Source organism: Plecotus auritus, assembly GCF_963455305.1.
Source record: "Plecotus auritus genome assembly, chromosome: 2".
Taxonomy (NCBI): domain Eukaryota; kingdom Metazoa; phylum Chordata; class Mammalia; order Chiroptera; family Vespertilionidae; genus Plecotus; species Plecotus auritus.
Genome location: NC_137771.1, coordinates 23,744,006 through 23,756,982, shown reverse-complemented (window position 1 = coordinate 23,756,982; position 12,977 = coordinate 23,744,006). Strand labels below are relative to the sequence as shown.

The 12,977-nt window shown below is 41.6% G+C and overlaps 1 protein-coding gene across 3 annotated transcripts in view; it reads right to left on the bottom strand.

Moving 5' to 3' along the window:
* Positions 1 to 12,977, bottom strand: part of LOC308240364 (protein argonaute-1) — a 46,222-nt gene that overhangs the window by 28,915 nt on the left and 4,330 nt on the right. For 2 of the 3 annotated variants that reach the window (XR_013959799.1, XM_080653264.1), the window contains exons 2-9: positions 11,952 to 12,135; positions 6,286 to 6,406; positions 5,419 to 5,600; positions 4,891 to 5,027; positions 4,545 to 4,679; positions 4,307 to 4,394; positions 3,508 to 3,655; positions 321 to 440 (exon numbers count right to left, since the gene is read on the bottom strand). Coding sequence is in view for 2 of the 3 variants with exons in the window: in XM_080653264.1 (XP_080509390.1) it covers positions 321 to 440; positions 3,508 to 3,655; positions 4,307 to 4,394; positions 4,545 to 4,679; positions 4,891 to 5,027; positions 5,419 to 5,600; positions 6,286 to 6,406; positions 11,952 to 12,135 (1,115 nt within the window). In the remaining variant the exon portion in view is untranslated. Of the gene's footprint in view, positions 1 to 320; positions 441 to 3,507; positions 3,656 to 4,306; positions 4,395 to 4,544; positions 4,680 to 4,890; positions 5,110 to 5,418; positions 5,601 to 6,285; positions 6,407 to 11,951; positions 12,136 to 12,977 lie in introns of those variants that run through there. The other variant, XM_080653265.1, reaches the window with a different exon arrangement.

The window sequence follows — 12,977 nt, the reverse complement described above, 5'->3', positions numbered from 1 at the left end:
AATAATGCTCACCCTCTGGGTCCCAAGTAGAATGCCCTGGGCAGCTGAGACTGGCGAGAAATAGCCCTTAAAAAGGGAGGGAAAGTGGAAGATGATGAAAGTGGGAGGGGATAACATAGGGAAGTAAGATAAAAGGGAAAGAGAAATAGGAAACAAAGTAGCTACAGGGTCAAGAAGCAAGAGCAGTCCTATGGAGTCCCAGGCAACAAATCTAGACGTGTGTCCTCTCGAGAGTCCTGCCAAGGCAGAAAAGCATCTATGCTACCAGGGGCCCCAGTGACTGAGCAATTGAGCACATGTTTCTCTGCAGCCCCACTGACCAGGCGGCTGATCTCCTCCTGTCTGTCTGGGGCCGACCTAGCTGTAGCCTTTATCATGGTCGAAGTCTGATTGTCGGTCAGCTTCTTAATGCAGCGCTGCCCAGCCACAATGTTACAGACCTGAGGAAACAAGAAAGACAGTTAGTTCTGGCTTGAGTTCAGTCCATCCTATACTGAGTCCTACAGTAAGAGAAGAGATCTTGGCTATCAGCCTTGGGAACAGGACTGCAAAATTCTTTGGGCATACAGGTAAGTTGGAAAATATCCATGTGCAATACCAAAGGCAAAATAGCCATTTTGTGATTAAGAGCTAAGAATATAACCTGGTATTGCTCAGTGAATGAGTGTTGGCCTATGAAGCTGGACATTATGGTTAGATTCCAAGTCAGGGCATATGCCCAGATTGCGGACTCCATCCCCAGTAGGAGGTGTGCAGGAGGCAGCCGATCAATGATTCTCTCTCATCATTGATGTTTCTCTCTCTCTCTCTTCTTTCCTCTCTGAAATCAATATAAGTATATTTTTTTTAAAAAGAGCTAAGGATCCAGCACCAGATCTGGGCTCACTCTCGTATGTTAAATGGGGAGAACAGTAACAATCTCAAAGGGTTTTTTGGAGATTAAATAAAATAAAGCACTTAAAGGACTGAGTACCGTTCCGGAACACTATAAACTCAATAAATTGCAGGATAACTTATTATTTACCCAAGGTCCCAGTATAGAGCTCTTCTGAACACTAAAAAACTCAATATGCACAAACTGGATTCGTAAGGTAGTAAAGCAGCTCTCCAATGGTGGCAAGCAGGCCAGGAGGAGTGCGGGCGGTGCTGTGCACCCGGCCCCAGCTCGGGCTCCTGCCGATTGGCGCACTGCTACATCCCTCGGGGATTGTCTGACTGCCAACCCGATCCCCACAGGCCAGGCAGGGGTCCTGGATTGCGAGAGGGTGCTGGCCAGGCTGAGGGACTCCCACTCCCCCACTCCGCACAAATCCATGCACTGGGCCTCTAGTATTATAATTTGATTTATATGAAATACCCAAAATAGACAAATTCAGAGAGACAGAATAGATTAGTGATTACTAGGGGTGGAAGGGAAAGTGTGGGGGCGAAGGAATAGTGACTATAATGGTTATGGACTTTCTTCTGGGGGTGATGAAAATGTTTAAGTATCAGGTAGTGGTAATAGTTGCATAACTGAAAATACTAAAAAACCATTGACTTGTACATTTTAAGAGAGTGAATTTCATGGTATGTGAATTATATCTTGATAAAGCTATTCTTTAAAAAAAAAAAAAAATTCCACCAGGCTATATAGCCTACATGATTTGACCCTGAAAACTCTCCCCAAAATCATCTCCTACTACTTTTTCCCTCATATACTACATGCCAGCCACTATGGCCTCTGTCTATCTCTTAAAAAGATCCAAGCTTTCTGCTTCTTTAGATAGAGCCTTTGTACTTGCTATTTACCTCATGCATGGAAGGCTCTTTCCTCAGGTTGTTACAAGGTTGATTCTATCTCATAACTTGGGACTCAGCTCAAATGTCTCCTAAAAGAGGCCTTCCCTGACCACAATAACTAAAGTGGCTCTCCAAACTCCTCCACCCGTAGTTCTATCCCCTTAATCTGTTTTATTATTCTTATAGCACTTACAACCATCTGAAACTATCTTATTTGTCAATTATTATCTATCTCCCCCTTCTAGAATGTAAACTCCATGACAGCAGGGACCTTGTCTTGTTAATCTCTACATTCTGGCACCTAAAAGAGTATATGACACATAGTAGGGGCCCAATAAATATTTGTTAAATAAACAACAGTAAAAGTTGAAATATAAGTCATTATATAAATTATTCACCTATTGCCCAGCTGGGTGGCTCAGTAAGTTGGAGCATCGTCTCATACACCAAAAAGATTGTGGGTTTGATTCCAGGTCAGGGCACATACCTAGGCTTCAGGTTTGATCCCTGGTTTGGGGTGTATGGGAGACAACTGAGAAATGTTTCTCTCTTTACTCCCTCTCTCTCATCAATAAACATATCCTCAGGTGAGGATTTAATAACAAAACAAAACAGAAGTAATGTCAATTTGCTAAAAAATCTCAACTGGTAGTAGATATTATCTAAAGCCTATCTACTTAGCTGAGATCATCCCTAAAGACTTCTGTTTATATCTCAGAGAAAATATTGCCTTCATCCCACTTTCTGTGCATCAGCAATTATTAACTAAGTCAAAGTTCTTGGGTTTTGTGATCTCTTCTCTCTTCAGCCCAATTCTCTCTAGTTAGCTCTGAAATCCCAGAAGCTCACAGAAGGCTTGAGTTTTGGTCCTATTTGACTCCTGCTGCTGAACAAACTAAGACAATAGCCTAGTAGTGCTTCTCCAACTTAAATGTTCATATGAATCCTCTTTGGATTCTGTTAAAAGACAGATTCTGATTCAATAGGTCTGGTGGAACCTGGGAATCTGTATTTCAAATGAGCTCCTGGATGGTACCCATGTTGTTGGTCCACTGACCACACTTTGAGTAGCAATGGACTAGACAATGAAGCAGTCAGCAGTAGTTTCTCATTAGACATTTTGTCTGGTGTCTATCTAACCAAATGCAGCCCAATAGATCTATATTTGTATTCTATAACTTAAGAAATATTACTACTGTCTTTAATTGCAGGATTTTAAACACCTATTGAAACATAAAAATATAACAAATCTTGGTCTAAAACTTTTTTAAAAAGAACACATTGATCATTAGGAAAATAGGATTCATGTTATACTAGTAGGTAACATTCTTCTTCATTTTCTATAAAATAAGGTACACTTGTATCTCTAGGTTTTTTCACATCCTGAACTTTGGAAGACAGGGAAAGAGAAATTAAGAGGACATGAATGTGGATATTTGAAATCTCTGTCCTGAACAAACTAATCACTTATTAGACAGTAAATACAGCTTTCACCTCTGCCTGGCAGCCCTAAAAACACATGAGAGCAGGACTGGAAATAAGAAAACAATTTAGCAGGTAAGAATGAGGCCTATATTTCACAGCATGACCTCATATCTCTCAGAATGTCAATTTCCCAAACTTCAAAATGAAGATGAGAGATTACAAATAGAAAGCAGATCTCTGATGATCAGTGTGCAGATACAATGCTTGTTTCCCTGCCCAACCATTACTTGGCAGCCTCACCTCTAGGGGCAGGTAGGTATGCTTTTGTTCCTGGCCAACTTGCAAGCAGGGCAGGTGGGGATACTTGAGCTGAAGGTTATATTTCTGCTTGAAATACTGTGCCACTGTGCACTCCACAGTTTGTCCACTCTCCAGCTGCAAAGGAAACCTGTTTGGAGGAAAGAAAGGAGGTGTCAAGAGCTCAGGACTGATTCCCACCTCTCCAGACCTACAACCATGAAAGCCCCAGACTTGGCTTTATCCCTAATCCAGTCTCTTTAGAGTACTGCCATTCTTGGGAAAGCAGGCAATACAGGGTTCCAAAACAGAAGCCAAAGATTTGAGCGGCAAGTTCCACAACCAACAGGACCTGACCTTACTCATCTGTATTTCTAATGTTGGGCATAAAGCCTGACACACAGTAGGTGCTCATAGTCCAGTATAGTCTGAGGTCAAGAAGGTAGATGAAATCAGTGAGAGCTTTCCCAAGGTCTAGTCCAGGAGCTTTCTTTTTCAGGAGGAAATATAAGTTGAAAGAGATGCTAACATTTACAAACTGATAGAGGAGTCAAAGGAAGATGCCTGATCTATGGTAAAGGCCCACGGAGAAAAGGTGGAGACCAAGAAGGCACAAATGGTAGGGAGAGTATCAATGGACCTGGGAAGGTTGGGAGAGGGGTGACGAATACCCACAGCTTATTCAAACCAGTCCAAGACTTATTCACAAGGTCAGTGGTGGGACGGGAGGGAGTTAAGGGAGTGTGTTGAAATATCTGCCCTCTTCCACTAATGGTATGGCTTAGCAGCCCTGTCAACTTACGTCTGATGGCTGGCAGGGCGGCGTGTAACATTACACACACGGTATTTCCTCTTCATCTGTCCACAGTGGGTCACTTCTACTTTCAGGCCTAGAATATACACACTGCTTGTCAGGGTTGAAATGGGTTGCTCATGTTCCCAGGCTTGGCCTCTCCCCTGAACATATCCCCAGGGGATTTTCTTTTAGGGTTAAAGAGAAAGTAAGGCTGTTTCTCTTCCCTTCCTGCCTGGGTCCTCACCCTTGATCTCCTTGGTAAAGCGCACACGCTGAGAGTCCGTGAGCGGCTTGGGCTGCTCATCTATGTTCCTGATGTCCAGCACCTCACACATGAACTCAATCACCGGCTGTGCCTTGTAGAAGGCAGTGGCTGAGACTGTGGGGACAGAGTAGGTATAGCTCAGCTCAGGTTCTGTCTTCCATAATAAATGGAAGTACTGCTCTTTACACCCTCTTCCTTATGGGTTATGGGATGGGGGAGGGGTACCAGGGCCGTAGGAGTGTGGTTGCAGAGCTGGGAGGGATGAGGCTGGGAGTGTGATCAATGGACTCAGGGTACCCCTGGCTCCATAGCTCTCCCCACTCACCATCAATGTTGAGCATCATCTTCCACATGGCAGGGCGCACAGACTGGTGAAAGCCGAACCAGACCTCGCGCCCACCCCCCAGCGGGTGGTAGTAGCCCTCAGGCGGTGAGAAGAAGGAGCGGCCCACAGGGGTGTACCTGGCAGGGACAGGCAGAGAACTGGTCCCTCGGGCACAGGCCCCCACCCTGTGAGGCATCCTGGGCACGGAGGAGCCCTGGCCTGGAAGGCAGGACACCAGGGCTTTAATTCCAGCTCTGATCCTTTACTAGTTGTGTAACTGACCTTGTGAAGTCTCTACCCTTTCTCTGCCCCACAGGGACAGATGGGGTGCAGCTCAAAGATATCTAAAAGGGACAGGACCAATGATTTAACCCACCTAAGTGTATATACACGCTTGGCATATGATACGGTTTCAAAGAATTTTTTTTTTGAATAAAACACTGTAGGACATTAATGTGCTCATTCCCCTCCGCCCCCCATAGCAGTTCTGACACCACTAGTAGCCTAGATACTAACTATACCCAGTACCTCATGGATGCCAGGTGTCTCATGGCCACATCAAGGGCTTGCACAGACTCCAGGGGAACAGGGATCTGGCCACTGACCAGGGCCTCATGCAGCATGCGCCAGCTCACAATGGCTAGCCACTTGATGGAGACCTTGAATATTCGATCCTTCCCTTCCCCGGGGATTGTCACCTCAAAGTCAACCTTCAACAGAGAGAAAGGGGGGAAGGACTATCAATGCTTTCTCATAGTCCAACATTCCCTGCCCTGCCCCAACTGTCTCCCAACCCATGAATTTGCTAAGAATCTTTCCCTTGAGCTGATAGGAGCTCACAAGGAAAACTTCACAGTAAATGCAGCTACTTAGTCTCCAGCCACCTTGGCTCATTCTCCTTGGTTCAGTGCTTCTGTCTCTTTCAACCACACCTAGCAGAAAGTCCTTAAGGTCCAGATCTATTTTAAGTCTACTCTCAATATGCCTAGAACAGGGATAGACATATAGTAGGCGAAACAAACATCAGCACCTATCCATCCCTCACCCTAGAACCGTGGTCAGCAAACTGCGGCTCGCGAGCCACATGCGGCTCTTTGGCCCCTTGAGTGTGGCTCTTCCACAAAATACCACGGCCTGGGCGAGTCTATTTTGAAGAAGTGGCGTTAGAAGAAGTTTAAGTTTAAAATATTTGGCTCACAAAAGAAATTTCAATCGTTGTACTATTGATATTTGGCTCTGTTGACTAATGAGTTTGCCAACCACTGCCCTAGAACACACTTTCTCAGAACAAAAGAATGAAAGGGATCTCTGGACTGCCAGACTGGAAACAGGCTTACATGAGCTCTGCCCCACCCCAGACCCCGTTACACAGGTCTAGTCTGACTCCCACCTTACCCGTTCATTGCCAATGGGCAGTGCTGTGACAGTGTAAATGTTCTTCTTTCCATCATACACGGGCTTGCGATCACCAAAGATCTGAGGCTTGAAATGCTGGACCATGTATTCCACCACTTCCCTGTGGGGGAGAGAAACAGCCTGTGGAAGCTGAGAGACTACCACTTCAAGCTTTTAGAAGTAATTAAAAGTTCAGGGAATGTCCCATCTATTACATTCTCTCCTAGCAGCTACTCTTTTCTTTTTCCATTCTCACACAAGGGGAGGGAGGGAGGGAGGGAGGGGGGGAGGGAGGGAGGGAGGGAGAAACATCTATGTGAGAGAGAAACATCAGTCGACCACCTCCCACATGCTCCACGACCAGGGATCAAACCCACAACCTAGGTATGTGCCCTGACCAGGAATCAAACCCCAACATTTTGGTGTATGGGACGATGCTCCAACCAACTGAGCCACCCAGCCAGGGCCTAGCAGCTTTAATCTCATCTGCTCTGTCACTGTGCTTTCTCAAACTTCAATGTTCATATGAATCATCTGGAGATCTTATTAAAATGCAGATTCTGATTAAAATGCAGATTCTAACTCAGTAGGTCTAGAGCAAAGCCTAAAATTCTACATTTCTAACATGCTCCCAGGTGATGCTTCTGGTCTTCACATCACTAAGGTCCTAAAGGACCTAAAAGAGTGAATGCCTTCTGAACAGAGAGGGAGGCTAAGTAAGGGGAGAAAGGCTTTATCTTAGGGTCTATCCAGAATCAGGAATAGAATTGAGGCTCCTCCAATTCCCAAACTGATAATAAAAAAATATGGGTGGGAAAGAGATCTAAATTGGGATAGGAATAAACTTTGGAAGAAGAACCCCATCTCCTCCATCTCTGAAGCCCCTAGGTTCCACCACCTATTGTCATCTCTTTCTAGATTTCACTTTCTATACTCTGCCACTTAGATACCAGAGTATCCATCTATCCTTCAAAATCCCAATCCATCCAACCATTTGACATCTTCACTTTCTAAACCAAACCTTTTGAATAGTACTGGATAAAAACACTCAAAATGTATATTGGGAGCAACTGTAACCAGTTAAGCTTCAGTGCTACCCAACAATCTTTTTCATGTCCTGATCACTTCCATTCCTCACAGACTATGTCAAAACTTCTCAACTACCTCCTAACACTAGAACCTATTTCTATCTCCTAACAAAAAGCAACCCTAGAAGATGGTGGCATAGGTAAACGAGGTACTCGCATCCTCCCACAACATCAAGATTACAACTAAAATACAGAACCACCATCATTCAAAACCACCTGAAATCTGGCCTAATGGAAGCCCTACATCTAAAGAATTAAAGAAGAAATTTCCCACATTGATACTGAAAATGATAAAAAGCAAGGACCTACAACTAAGGGTACTCTATCCAGCAAAGCTATCAAGAATTGAAGGTCATGCCCTAGCTGGTTTGGCTCAGTGGATAGAGCATCAGCCTGTAGACCGAAGGGTCCTGGGTTCGATTCTAGTCAATACCCAGGTTGCAGGCTCAATCCCCAGTAGGGGTGTGCAGGAGGCAGCCAAATGATTCTCTCTCATCACTGATGTTTCTCTCTCTCCCCCCTCCCTTCCTCTCTGAAATTAATAAAAATGTATTTAAAAAAGAACTGAAGGTCAGATAAAGAATTTCACCAACAAGAAAAAGGTAAAGGAGTTAATCACCACCAAACCAGTATTACATGAAATATTGAAGGGTCTTCTTTAAGAAGAAGAAAAGATAAAAAAAAAAATATGAATAGTAAAATGGCAATAAATACATATTTATCAAAAATTGAATCTAAAAAAATCAAAATAAACAAACAGGAATCTAATGAACAAAATAAACTGATGAATAAAATAGAACCAGAGGCATGGAAACATGGAACAGAATGACAAATCTCAGAGGGAAGTGGGGAGAGGCGGGGTGGGAGGAGATTAACCAAAGAATTTATATGTATATATGCATTAACCATGGACACAGACAATGGGGTAGTGAAGGCCTAGGAGCAGCGGGATCCGGGTGGAGGAGGGCAATAGAGGGAGTAAGGGAGAGACATCTGTAATATTCCCAACAATAAAGATTTTTAAAAAAGGCAACTTTAAAAGTCTGAACAATTATAGTAAACCATAGTATGCAAAGTTCCCTCCACCAAGTTCCCAGGCATACAATCATATTTATATATTCAAGACTCTTCATTTTCTTTCCTCAGATTTGAAATATCCTTCCATATATAATTTTTAAACATCTGAAAAATATGTTCAGCTTTACTCATGAGACCAAAATATAGAAAAACAGACACACATCAATGGAACAGAATTGAGAGCCCAGAAATAAGCCCCCACATACAATGAACAACTAATTTACAACAAAGGAGCCAAGAATATACAATGGACAAAGTCTCTTCAATAAATGGTGTTGAGAAAACTGGATATTATTATGCAAAAGAATGAAACTGGACAATTATCTTACACTGTACACAAAAATTAACTAAAACAGATCAAAGACTTGAATTTACAACCTGAAACAATAAAATACATCAAGAAAATATAGGCACTAAGCTTCTGGACATTGGTCTTAGTGGTCTTTTTCACTTCAAAGGCAAGAGAAACAAAAACAAAAATAAACAAATTGGACTTTATCAAACTAAAAAGCTTCAGCACAGCAAAGGAAACCATCAACAAAATAAAAAAGAAACCAACTAAATGGGAGTAGATATTTACAAATGATGTTTCCAATAAGGGGTTAACATCCAAAATATATAAAGAATTTATAAAACTCAACAACAAAAAAACAAACAACTGAATTTAAAGATGGACAGAGGATCTGAATAGACATGTTTCAAAGGAAAACACACAGATGACCAATAGGCACATGAAAAAATGTTCAACATCAATAATTATTAGGGGAATGCAAATCAAAATCATGGGACATCAATTACCACATACCTGTTAGAATGGCTATTATCAAAAAGGAAATAATAGCAAGTATTGGCAAGATGTACAGAAAAGGGAACTGTAAATTGATACAGCCACTAAATTATGGAGGTTTCTCAAAAAATTAAGAACTACCATATAATCCAGCAATTCCTCTTCTGGGTATTTATCCAAAAATATGAAAACTAATTTAAAAAATCTATGTACCTTATGTATACTGCAGCATTATTTACAGCAGCCAAGATTTTAAAAAACCAGTTAGTGTCTATCAATGAATGAATATATAAAGGAGGTGTGATGTATATAGATATAGACATGCAATGGAATACTACTCAACCATAAAAAGATGAAATATTGCCATTTGCGAGAATATGGAGGGATCCTGAGAGTATTATGCTAAGTGAAATAAGTCAGAAGAAAAAAGATAAAACCGTATGATTTCACTCATACATAGAACATAAATCAAAAAGTAACAAATGAACAAACAAAACCAAATTCATAGATTCAGACAACATATTGGTAGTTACCAGAGAGAAGGGGTTGGGAGAAGAGTGAAATGGATAAAGAGATCAAACATATGGTGATGGATGGAAACTAGGCTTTTGGTGGTGAGCACCCAATAGCGTATACAAACACCAAATTACAAAGTTGTAAACCTGAAATTTATGTTATTGTTAATAGACGTTAACTCATTAAAAAAAAGAAGCCAGGCCGAAACCGGTTTGGCTCAGTGGATAGAGCGTCAGCCTGCGGACTCAAGGGTCCCGGATTCGATTCCGGTCAAGGGCATGTATCTTGGTTGCGGGCACATCCCCAGTAGCGGGTGTGCAGGAGGCAGCTGATCGAGGTTTCTCTCTCATCAATGTTTCTAACTCTCTATCCCTCTCCCTTCCTCTCTGTAAAAAATCAATATAAAAAAATTTCTATAATAAAAAATAGAAAAGTAATAAAAATTAAATTCAAGTATAATTTCTACTTATCAAAATGTCAAAGATAAAAAATACAATATATTAGATTGGTGCAGATATTGGGAAGAGGCACTTTTTTTAAAAAATTGATTTCAGAGAGGAAGGGAGAGGGAGAGAAACATCAATGATAAGAGAGAATAATTGATTGGCTGCCTCCTGCATGTCCCCCACTAGGGATTGAACCTGCAATTTGGGCATGTGCCCTAATTGGAATCGAACCTGGGACCCTTCAGTCCGCAGGCCAACACTCTTTTTTTTTTTTTTTTTTTTTTAATATATATTTTATTGATTTTTTACAGAGAGGAAGGGAGAGGGATGATAGAGAGTTAGAAACATCGACGAGAGAGAAACATCGATCAGCTGCCTCCTGCACACCCCCTATTGGGGATGTGCCCGCAACCAAGGTACATGCCCTTGACTGGAATCGAACCTGGGACCCTTCAGTCCGCAGGCCGACGCTCTATCCACTGAGCCAAACCGGTCAGGGCAAGAGGCACTCTTAATTCCTTGTCAAAGGAAGTAAATATTGGTACAGCTTACTTTAAAAAAACTAGCATTATCTCAGAATTTTTAAATGGTCTATGCCAGCAAATCCACTCCTAGGAATTTATCCTATACACATGCTCATACTTGAGTGAAAAATGTATATATATTTAATAATATTCAATAGTTTCATTTTTGTAGCAAAAGTTTACTCAACCTAAATGTTCAACAGAGTTACTAAGTAAGTTATAATAACATCACATTCAATGAAATACCTATTGAGCAAAAGAATGAGGCAGATATGCATGTACTGATATGTATTATTTTCCAAAATATATTGTTTAGTAGGAAAAAAACAAGGTGTAGAACAAGGTATATAGGATTCTATATTCTATACATATGTATATGTTCTATATACAAATATGCTTGCATATATAAACAAAAATATATGCAAGCATACTGAAGAATGGTAACAATCATACTCAAAAAATGGTAACAATAAATGCCTCTGGGGAAAAGGACTAGGACACTGGAGATGAGGACAACAAGAGAAATCTTTCACTGCTATTCTTTTTGTAATATTTTAAATTTATTTACATTGTATGTATATAATTTTCAAATATTAATAAAATATAATTTAAAAAAATATTGCTTCTTCTCTCTAAGGATAATCCCTCCAACTATGTATCCTATAATGTCCTCCTGCCTCAGCAAGGGCATCCCACTCATTCATCCCCTCTCTGTCATGTACCTTTAACCTCTCCTCCACTAGCTCCTTCTCTTCGGTTTATAAACATATCCATGTCTCATTCTTAAAAACTTTTCATTCATTCATTTCAACAAATATTGAAATGTAGTAAGCTAGGCACTGTACTTGACCCCTATAATCCACTCTAGCCAACATATTCCCTGTCTCCCCATGTTTCACTGCTAAACTATCTGGGGAAAGTTTTCTGGTCTCATCATCCCTACCACATTACCTTTCACATATTCCTTAATTCATTATAATTAGATTACTAGCCCAACTACTTTAATAAAACCGCTCTGACAAAGGGTACTAATTAAGTCCTAATAGCCAAATGCAATGATATTTTCTTTACTTGGAATCTCCTTCTCAAAAGCTTTCGTGTTGAATTTGGTAATATCATCCTCTAGTAGTTTGTTTGTTTGTTTACATCTCTGGATCTTCTTTCGAGGTTCTGAGACTCAGAAAAGTAAAGACTCCTGTATTTGGTGTCTTAGATGTGCATCACTTACCGGTTGACTCTTCGAGGACACTTATCTGGTTTGATATCCACCTCGTAGTGGTAGACGTCAATCTTAGGGATGTCCACCTCAAAGTAATTGGCCAGGAGCTTGATTGGTTTCCCCACTGTGCCAATGCCAGGCCTTCGAGGTGCCTGGAACACCTGCTGCAGAGGGGGCAGGTATGCACCTGCAGCTACAAGACAAAAAAGCTGGTAAGGGTTAAGTCTGGTCAACTCCTTACACTCCTATCAGAGAAGGCACAAGGTTCCCTAGAGCAGGAGCAGGAGAGTGCAAGGGGAGCTCCTTTCCTGCCTACCCAAGTCAACTGAGGGTTTCCATGGGCTCAGAATTCCCAGGCTAATTTTTTTTTTAAAGTTCTCTCCAATTAGGAAAACTACCCTTGTCTATATTAAATTCAAGTGAATATGTAATAAGTTCCTATTGCATTTTAAGTAGAGGGGATAAATCTGGCTCCCGGTAACAAAATCCTTCCTTCTATGAGATTAATACACATGCCTCCACCAGGTATCTAACAGACCAAGAATGCCCTATTCTCTGTAGCAAGTGCTCACTTCATTCATCACCACCCCAAACACAAAACAGCATCATCTTAACGCTCCTCTGTAGGCAGGAGGAAAATTTTTAAAAAGGCCAGGTTGGGGGTTGGGGCAGTGTTTGTTTGAGAAAAGATTAAGGCAACTAAATGGCTAAGGCTGGAGACAGAAAAGGAGAAAGGGCTAAAGGATAGAGTTTGGAAACTAAGGAAAGGAGAGAGGCTGAAGTTGGGAGCTGGGCAAGAAACCAGACTAAACCAGAGGTTAGCAGAAAAAGGCCTGAATTGGGAGCCAAGGAAGGAAGGAAGGCTAGAGTTAGGAGCTTGGGTAAGAAGCAAGGCTGCAACTGGGGAACAATGAAGAAAAAAGTTCCAAAGAAGAAAAAGCTAGGGAATGAAGACAGGCTGCATATAGGAGACTGAAGCTAGAGTAGAGGACTTGGGAAAGAGAAGCAGCTATTAGAATGCTGAAGAAGGGAGAG